General features: G+C 35.5%; 1 protein-coding gene across 1 annotated transcript in view; it reads left to right on the top strand.

The window, feature by feature from the left end:
• Positions 1-316: 316 nt before the first annotated feature.
• Positions 317-10,790, top strand: part of LOC142341668 (uncharacterized) — a 19,502-nt gene continuing 9,028 nt past the window's right edge. The window contains exons 1-2 of the mRNA XM_075392797.1: positions 317-1,054; positions 8,169-8,351. Of these exons, the coding sequence (XP_075248912.1) occupies positions 319-1,054; positions 8,169-8,351 (919 nt within the window). The 5' untranslated portion in view covers positions 317-318. The remainder of the gene's footprint in view (positions 1,055-8,168; positions 8,352-10,790) is intronic.

Genomic DNA, 10,790 nt, shown 5'->3' with positions numbered 1-10,790 from the left:
ACTAACATTATTTGAAGCAACCTCTTAGTAAACCTATTACCCCGATGCTGTCACCCCTCCCCGGATACAAAAAATTGAACTCCTGTCTGTCGTAGGAGTGCAATTCGTCCGACATTATGTCAGTTTTGTTTTTTCAAGAAATCGTTCTGTCACTCTAAAGCTTAATCAGGCAAACAAGCGTTTCATGACGGTGGAAATTTCTATAAACTGTGGTGGCTGTTTTGTGTAATTACACTATTATTAGCAGAGATTTCCATATTCATCTGGATCACATCCGATTATTTTGATTTAAAATTTTGGTGGAAATTTCAGGGTTTCATGTCAGGGACTTCTGTGCCTGATCTGGTACCTGGATGTGATTCCTCCTCCAGTCCTGTCCCCATTGATATCAGTTCTCTTTCATCCAGTTCCAGTCATATTTCTACAAATGGTCATCAAACCGAACATGAAATTCCAACTCAAAACGGGCACGCACAAGATTCAAGAAGCACCAACGGATACTTTCTTCAAACCCCGCCAAGCAACTATTGCCAAAATGGAACAACAAACAATTCCGAATACGATGGGGTTAATGCGAGATCCCAAAATTTAATCAACTCGTTCATGCTTTCACAGAGTGCCAATTCAAACGGCACGTGTCCGATAGCAGACAGTGCGATCACGACAACACCATGTTCGCTAAATTTTTGTGCTCATTGCTCAAGAGCATCACCCAATCACCTCAATGGAAGAGTTACGGAGGGTTTAACTGTTCAAAGCTATCGGCCAATCAGCAATCATCAAGCTTTGAGTACTTCGCAAGCTAACGGAGATGGTTCCATTTTGTCTAATGGAGTATCAGAGAATGGAGAGCTAAGAAAAACAGCCAACAATCATCCTGGTAGCAGTCATAGCAGTAGGAAGCCAAGCCAATGTAGCTGTGACTGGGTAGATTTGAATGTGGGTGGGCGTATCTTCAAAACTACCCGGTTGACTTTATCAAAGGTGCCTGGATCCTTCTTGGACTGCCTTTGCAACAATCAGAACTTGCTTTCAAGCCATGTCGATCAAAATGGTTTGTATAAACTAAATTATCGTTCTAGCATCTATTTACTAAGTCATACCAACAAACTCCTTTCAATACCAAAATTGACGAGGAAATTCTGTTATGCACGCCTGGTGTCAATTTTTCAAACTTTTCAACGCGAATTTCAGGTTATGATGAGATTTCGGAAAAGGCTGAAAACCTCGGCTGTTAATTTTCCAAGTTCTCAGACAATATACATATATTAAAAATATATCAAACAAATTTATATGTTTATGTTGCTTTTAGAGCCTTAAATCTTACTAGTCTCTAAGTGTCTCTCAAGGAAACTGTTCAGGAGACTTGAATTCCTTGTGTAAAGTGTGATTCTTTGAGTTTGACCCCCCCCCCACCCCCACACCCCCCCCCCCAAACACATACTCATACCGCCGCCTTCACTTCATTCAACCTGTAACTCGGTAACACTGTAACTCCACCACCTGATTCCACCGTTTACTCGAGACTCTGAGTAGCACAGAATGTTCCAACCTGCCTCTCAATTTTCTCAAAAACTTTTCTCTACGTACTAATGTATTCCTATTATATCACACCTGAGGAGATCTGCTTTTTGATTTTTGAAACAGTGATAGCAAAACTAGATCGGGCCGCTATGCTAGGGCCGAAAACTGGACAAAAGATTCAATGAAAACGAGATTCTATATAGCACTTGCTGCTTCAGGTGCGCTTTTATCAAATAACTTAAGAATAGTTAGCTAAGTTGGACTGCCTTCTGCTTTTAGCGCCTAATGATTTTTTTAATAGCCGCGCAGCGATAGCTGAGGCTATTATTGGCCTTCCCTTGGCGTTCACACATTTTCATGATTTTCGAAGTCAAATTGGAGTGACGATTTTGGTCACGCCGAATCAGGAAGTGGAACGAAATGCGAGTGGTTTTGCTGCATGAAACTTTTCGCTCTTATTTTAAAGTGGAGTGAGAAAACGGTGTTTGAACAAAAATGCGCTTTCTCGCTAGTGGTTTTTTGTTCACACACCGGAATTTCACTTTAATTTTTACTGTTTTTTTATTTTTTTTGGATCAGATTTTTTTTGTTAATGATTTTTCCAATCCATTCATTGTTTATTCTAGGCCTAGTTTTTTGTTTGTACCAAATTTCTTTCTCGCTAGTAGTTTTTTTTGTTCACATGCGGCATTTTGATCTTGGTTTTCAGTTTTTAATTTTTTACCTGATTTTTTGGGAATGGTTTTCTCAATTCACTCATAGTCTGTTCTAGTTCTGGTTTTTTGCTTAGCCAATAAAAAATTCTTTGAATTGTACGTCAGGACTTGTGCTGCTATGTTTTTTATTTTGTCAAGATTTTTGTTACGACCATATGATTGAATTGCGTGCGTGACGTCATTTTTCACTCTTTGTGGAGCGAATTTTTTTGTTTTTTCGCGTGATGAAGTTTTTGGTCACACGTGACACCCACACTCTGAAATAGGCTTTTCTTTACTTTAATTCAAAGAGATGTTGTTAAATGGGTGTGTGCCACTATAATCGAAGCTTATTTGAGAGCAGCTGTTAGAGGCAGCAATAAGTTTGAGATATTAGTAATCAATATGTAACATCTGAGCTTTTAATGAAAAATATTCTTTGATCTGTTTCTTGGTGCTATCTTTTTGAGGTTGCAGATACACGGAGCAATTGCGGCTTTTTCTGGAAACTATGTTTTGACACTGGTTCTCTACGCACATTATAGAAGGCTTACTTTTATCTTATAGCGGACTTGATCAGATCAAGCAAAGTAGTTTAAGAGATTTCTATTTTTATAAGAGTTGAGCTTTCTAAAATATTAGGTTATTGTTTTGGCAATGCCAGAGAGGAGAGTGAAGTGATATATTTCATCCTCTAGAGAAAAAAAATTAAAATGAACTTGATAGTTTGAGAAAACAAAACATCTGGTTCCGCATCTGTTCTAGCTATTTTCACTAAGGATTTCTAAAATTTTTTGGGGACGTTCCCTTAATGGGCATTGATATATAGTAGGGGAACGCGTTCGGTTGCATCTTTTTCTCCCAGCTATTAGCACTTAAATAGGGCTGATTCGACGTTTTTTGATTTGATGTTAAGGAATGCTGAATTATTCAAGAAATTTTGATCTAATCCTCCTGAAAATTAATGCCTGCAAACGAATTTTGCTTCTTCTGAAGAAGAATCTAAAGTTCGTGGAAATAAAAATTTTTATTGGTATTGTTTTTGCTGAATCCTTATGCCCAATTTTTGTAGACCATTTTTTTGAGGAAGGACTGCTCCGATCGGCGTGAAAATTGGTAGGTAGTCTAATTCGTTCACGGGGAATCCAAATTTAATATAATTTTTGACCGCCCACAAATCCCCGCCACTGGTGCTGCGGACGTAAAATTTGAATTGATCGTGGTGTATGGGTTGTAGCTTTTAAATGACAATGTTTTCAATCTCTGGGTGCGACCGGACGTTGGTGCTTCGGGACGATTACGAAAACCGGACATGAGTTTTTGAGCAGCAGACTGACTTGGAAGTGATAATAATATGATAAACTGAGACAGGTGATTTTGACCGCTATACAAGGAGATATGATATGACTAAGAATTGACGATAATCAGAAGTGTACGCGACCATCAGAAGTTGGTCGACTTTCCGCGACACTAGTTGTTTTGATCAATTTGACCCCTCCCACATGGACGTGTGACCGCTTCAAGTCAATATCTGGGATTTTGGAAAATTCCGTTTTTATTATGTACGAGGAACTGCAGGAAATTGTTTAATATTGTAAAGAACACATAATCTGTTTTTGGGTTGTAATTAGTTAATTATTCAACAGATGTCATTTGACAGGGATTGATTACAGTTAGTTTATCTTGATGAAAGAAATAAAGTGCTAAGAGCTTTTCAAAGCAACGTTTTTGTTAATTGAGCAAGCGGTCATGAAAATGACATGTGAAATGAGTGATGAAGCAATTGGGTTTGAGCCCAAAGGTAGTTAGTTTGCTTATGAAAAGGAGAAAGTCGAACAATTGTTGACTGTAGTTATTTGATAAATTTTAAGCGAGTAATGAAATGTTTGCACAGTAAACAGCGGCCTCCTGCTGAATGCGACAATTTTGAAATGTGAGCTGAAATATTTACACGAGATTAATTTTTGTTTGCTTAAGATAAGAACGTGTTGATTGAAAATAAATTGAACCGAAGTACACACACACACACACGCACACACAGAGGGAGAGAGAGATAGAGACAGTTTGTGTTTTTGTGACCGAGAACGAGAGTTAGCAGAGAGCTTTTTTGAATTAGGATTTGATCGAAACAACTTGAAGTTGAATCTTTGAGAAGCCTGACTGATTTTAAAAAAAATAAATTTGTGGAAAAAGTTTGTAAATAGAACAGCAGTTGGAATACTGGGAGCATTTTGGTTAAATTCATTGGAGAAGTGAACCACAGATTTTGTGTTATTATCATCTTAATTGCTATTTGAAATTGTCTTGAGATTGTTCTTTCCATTGAAGTGCAAATAATTCTCTTCTTTGTTATCTATATAATATTACGCGCCTCATTGAGAATTAACTTTTTTCGAGACAATCTAAGTTGCAGCAGCGTACTACCAATGATGAACTGGCAGAGTAACAAAGTTGCGCTTGCTTAGCCAATTAAAATACCCTTGGTTTGTTTTCTTTGATCCATCTTCTGGGCGACATAGTCCCCTCACTGTTGAACCTAGCTGAAATTCAGAAGAGGAGGCAGTTATAGAACGAAATTATTTTTTTAAAAAAAATCTGAAACATGTAAATTAAACTAACCACTTGGTTAATGTTACATGTTAGAAATTTGTTAACCAAACTTCATTATTTTCTAACTCATAACAAACTAAGGTTCGGTTTTCTTAAAATAGTTTAATAAAAAATATGTTTGAATCCTGCTACCCTTCTGTCTATTGGAACTCTTTCGTGTCGTTTAAGCATTTCTGATGTAACTTTTTTTGGTTTAAATTTGTTCTTCGACGTTTCTTTTCTAATTGTAATTGGAAGCGTGTTCCATTTTCGAATAAAGTTACGAACAATTGAACCATTACTCCATTTTGACTTACATTTTTGTTCTAAGAAAAGGTTTTGGGTTTGTTTGTTTGCAACAATTGGCACGTTATCTAAAAACCTGAAATGTTTATTAGAGCGTTTTCTTGTTTGTTGGAGAATATTGAAAAACCTATTTAATGACATCCGTGTTATTCGGAGCTCCGCTGGAAGGATTTTAGTCTCCAGAAGTACATCTCTGGCAGTATCCTATTTGGTTTTCATAAAGCAAACTTTTATGCCCCAGTAGGTAACTTTTGAAAAAAAATCGAACTAAAATCTAAATGAGACAGAACTAGTGATTCAAAAAGATTTTTTCTTGTTTTTAGCGGTATCTGATAACCAACCAAATATAATGATCTGGTTGCTGAAGCCATTTTTTTGATAACCTTATTTAGTTGATTTTGGTATGTCATTTCCCTATCAATTATTACACCTAAGTATCTACATTTTTCAGAGGCTTCCAATCGGTGTCCCATGTTATCGACAGTTTCAAAGATGGGCAATTTTTCATTCCTGAACACCATTAACTCTGTTGTTTCCTTTTTCAAGGTTAACCTGTTTTGTTTCATTTATTGATCTGTCGGCAAATTTGCTTCTTTCTTTGCATGACATAGAATTGCTGTATCATAGGCAAACTGCGATACATCACAATTCTTTGATACAGCTTCACTGAAGTCGTTGACATAAAGTATAAAAATTAAAGGCCCTAAAACAGTTCCCTGAGGAACACCGTGATTAATGACAACCCAATCTGATTTTGCCATCCCATTTTTTACACACTGTTTTCTATCGTAAAGGAAGGAGTTTAATATGATTCTTGCATTCTCTTCAGTTTCATATCTTTTTATTTTGTTCATAAAAACATCTATAGATTTTGAGTTGAAAGCCTTTGCTAAGTCTAGAAAAAGTGTGACAACAATTTCGTTTTCGTCAACGCATTGGTTTTTTTATCAGTTAATGAAATGATAGTATCGAGACCGGACTTTTGCTTTTGAAATTCGAATTGATTCTTGTTAATCAGACCATTAAGAGTTAGTTGTTCAAGTAGTAATCGCTCAAAAATTTTTGCTAGAGTTGGTGTGACTGATATGGGTCGATAGTTTTCTGGTTCTAGTCGGTCTCCTTTCTTATAAACAGGTGTAACATGGGCTGTTTTCAAAATATTAGGATACATCTTTTTGTTAATACATTCATTGACGACAAATTGTAAATGAGTTGCAATAGACAGTTTACTATCTTTTAGCCCCCATGCTGGTATATAGCCCGGTCTGGGCGATTAAGGCTTAGGTAGATTATCAATAACATTATACAATTCTTTTCTGGTGACTGGTCGGAAGCTAAATTCCGGTCCCTCAAATGTTAGGGAAGAATGATTTGGAGAAACGTCTTTGCCTTTGTATAATCCGAGACTTGCAAAACAGTTATTAAGAATATTGGCAATCTTTCTGTCATCCTCAACAAAATGACTACCTTCCCTTAATTTCTCAATTTTTTCTATTTGACTGTTGGTGTTGATCCTGTTTTTGATGAATTTCCATTGTTCTCTTGAATTTGGTAGCTGCTGGAAAAAATTCTTTGTATAATCATCTGAAGCTTTTTTCAGTTTTCTATTCTCTGAATTGCGTAACGATTTGTAAATATTATAAATCTGATTTTGGGTTTTTCATCCACGCATTAAAGAGACAGTGTTTTTCACTTATGAAACCACGTAATTCCGTTGTCAACCATTGCTTCTGTTGTTTTTTGGCACTACTTTCTACCATCTTCATGTTGTATTCATTAATTTCATTGCTATTCACATCTCTTCCATACAGACTTCTTTACATTCGGTATTTTGCAAATGGCACCTTTATGTGGTTTGAATTTTTTTAAACATTTGCCAACCAGGTCACAATTTGCTCTGCTGCATTTCCGTCAGTACCCTGATCAATAGTGTTATGCCCAAGGTGAAATATAAGGCTTTCCGACTTTGTTCCGTTTGAATACGAAGCAATGGTACTGTTGACGTCATTCATGGTTGCAGATGGGTAGGAGTGTATAGCTGTTTCGCTACTGATATCGCTTTGTTTTACAAATTTGAACGTGCTGTCCGAAATAACTAAATTTTTAGCAAACCTAGGTACAAATTTGGGGGAAAACTTTCATAGCACTCTCAGACGCTTTACGTTCATTGTCATCGATACAATCAATAGTTTTTGTCAGCATTTTGTCATTTTGAGCTCTCAAGTGAATGATTTCCGACGTTGACTGATCATATAATCTTTTTTCGTTGTCTAAATCTGCTCGAAGTTTTTTGTTTTCTTGTTCAATTAACGCAGCCTTTTCTTTATATAATTCTACATCTTTCCTGAGCTCATCTATTTCACAGTTTTGCAAACTACTACCAAGTGATGTTCTTTTATTTTCTCTTAGTTTCAAAATTTCTTGTATCAGCTTTTCTTTATTTCATTTTGCTAGTGCAGTTGTGTCCATTTTGATGTCGGATACTTTGGGTTTTTCTGACAAAGTCTTAGTTATACATAGCAAAAAAAAAGATTGTGACCTGAAAAGAAAGAAAAAATAAACTGGTTTGATCTCACTGGCTGACGAAATACAATAGTCAAGATAGCTCCAGTAACGTTTTCAGATGCCAAGTAGAATACCCAATCAATTGTCGATAAAATTGTTTTCCAAAAAAGAATTTATCTTGTTTGATAATATGAAGATTTTTGAAGAAGTCTATACTGAGCTAATATAGCAGTTAAGTTGTCTAAATATATATATATATATATATATATATATATATATATATATATATATAATAGACAACTAATCTGTATATATATATATATATATATATATATATATATATATATATTTATATTTATATTTATATTTATATATATATATATATATATATATATATATATATATATATATCTCAAGAGCTTATATGTCTCAACTAATCAACTTATTTCCATATTTCTTGTAATGTAATCCTTACGGACTGGCTAATTCTGAGCGTCTCGTTATCGTTAAATTTTATCGTTAATTCAATGATTCACTTTTCTGTTTCAGGTGCCATATTAATTGACCGTGAGCCAGAGTACTGGGCTCCAGTGCTCAATTGGCTCAGATGCGGCAAACTCATCTTGAATGACGGAGTGTCTCTTGAGGGTGTGCTTGAGGAGGCAAGCTTTTGTGGCCTGGCCCCTCTGGTCTCTCTTCTCAAAGACAGAATACGTTTCAGGGACAACAACAGTAAGATGTAGCATTAAGTTGTTCATAGACATCAATTATTGTGTTGAATTCGCGAGGCTTGAGTCGATGGTTATTGAGTGAAGTAATTAATGGCTGCGCAATTACTGGCTGAATTTTTCTGAGAAACTCGACTTAACTGAAATTATTGGAAGATTTATCTTCGAGCAATTCTGCACAATTCTGTAACTTCTGGCATATATATTCTTGAGGTAAAGAATGGCGGATGTCTAAAAAGTTTTTGCTTTTGTCATGTAGTTTAAATTGGAAAGGATTTGTGCAAATTGAGTATAGACAAGTTAATCGAAGTTTGATTTGGTTTAGGGGACATGGTTTAGACAACATGCTTAAGAATAAAATTTACTCTTGTTTCAGCATTGGGTCATTCGCATGTATATCGTATACTACAGTGTAAAGAGAAGGAACTCACACAGGACTGTCTCTACATTAACAGATGGATGGAAGTTCGAGCAGCTGGTGAACACGGGAACATCTTACAGGTGCGTGAACAGAATGCAACCAAATGCTTTCTTCTTTCTTGAGTACTATTCTTGGATCTTTAATCTGTTTTTGTACGGCGCTGAAATGGCATAAAAATTTTTATTGTAATTTCCATTTATAAATTTATAATTTCCTGTGCTATAAAAACTGTTGGTTCGGTTCTAACTTGCTCATACAAAGAGTGTGAGAGAAGATAAGATATGAACTGAACTCTGAAGCATTTAGCCGTATTTGTCCATCAAATAGACACTTCACCAAAATGTTTATCCATAAATCGTTGTTTGAGCAATTTACGTTCAATTAAATTGACGATGAGTAAAATCATTAAAGGCCTTTGGCAACAATTTCAGGTGCACTTATAAGAGCTTTTCTATTGTATACTTGTTGTGACGTTGCAATGATGTCGGCAAATAAATATTGCTGCAATTTTTTTAAAAAATCCAGTGAATTTGTGAGATGTGTTCACATATTGCGATAATTTCCAATGGAAAACTTTGGCACTATTTGCTGGTGAAGTATTTCTTTTAATAGTCATGAGTTTAGGGATGTCGATATGCTTTCACAAGTTATCAATGTCAAAAATTATGAGATAAATATTTTTTGCTCTCATTTCTTTTGGAAATATGCTGTTGATTCTTTAAAATGTTGTGTATTTGTTCGAAGGGCGCTAAGATTGAGCGTATACGTAACATTAACTTAATTGTTTTGGTGAATTTAACATCAAGTTGTTCAATGAAATTCAGATATTTTCAAAATTTAAATCATGATAGGGTCCTATGCTTTATTCGACTTTTGTCTTTTCCTTTTTTGTTGCAACGAGTTTATTGCACGCCAGAAAGACAAACAATTTTTCTAGGGCTTACGACTCAGAAGCTAAATTTGTTGCGCCTACCGCCATTTGTTACTCTGTTTTGTGAGTTTTCGGGTCAATTGACCTTACAAGTTTTGAGCATACTTGACTTATCTCACTCATGAAATAACTTCCGCTTGAACTTACTGAATATAATGTTTATACAGATGGGGAAAGATGTCAGTTTATGATTATATTTTTTTGAAAGATGTCAGTTTTTTATTTTTGATCGGTAAATAATGACGGAATTAGAATTTCAATTTTTGTTCGCAGCATATCGGTGACCTCGGAGGTCTCTAAGGCTGAGCATTTAAGTAGGGCTGCTCCCAATAAAGTAATTGATTTCGTGTTTTTTTCCTGCTTTATCATTCATATGTTTTCATACTTTTTAAATGGTTTTTGATTCTTTTCCGGGAGCAGATCATTCATTAAATAAAGCGTTGGTTATCAATGAGCTAATGATATTTAACTTGATTTAACATCTGATGAGAAAGAAAAACTGTATCAAAGCGGAATCAAATTACCAAAGTTCATGACTTATTGATCTCCGCGCACAGTTTTCTCAAATCGTCTCATGAAAACCGTCAATTGAGAAAAAGCGCCTCTGCTTATAGGATAGTCGGTAAACTCGGGGGCGGCAAGATACATATATAAATTCTAACAGTAGTCAAACGTCAAAGCATCGTAAATAAATAAGAATAGCTTCTGTAGGAATGAGAAAGGGTGTTCAAGATGATTTTAAATCGAGATTTGAATAATTTACAAGGTGATTTAAGACAGCAACCGCCCGTTTTCTACTATGGCTGCAATGGAAGCTTCAACAACGGGACGCCGGAGCATTGATCGCGCGCCACAGAGCAAGAGCGCGAGTCATCTTATTAAGTTTTTTGTACATTTTCGAAGCCATTTAGTTTTTAAATAAATGCCCAAGAAGTACACGTGACATTTTTTTTTACATTATTTTGAGTTTTTGGTAATTTGAATGATTGGTAATTTTAGATATTTTTTTAGGAAATACAATTTGGGCTAATCAAAAAGGGACAATGTGTTTGGTCGCTTAAACAACTGCAGCACGTTCCATACTCAATGGC

Source organism: Convolutriloba macropyga, chromosome 6, assembly GCF_964194025.1.
Source record: "Convolutriloba macropyga chromosome 6, txConMacr16.3, whole genome shotgun sequence".
Classification (NCBI taxonomy): Eukaryota; Metazoa; Xenacoelomorpha; order Acoela; family Convolutidae; genus Convolutriloba; species Convolutriloba macropyga.
The sequence above is the reverse complement of the archived record's forward strand: the minus strand, read 5'-3'. Positions and strand labels throughout refer to the sequence as shown.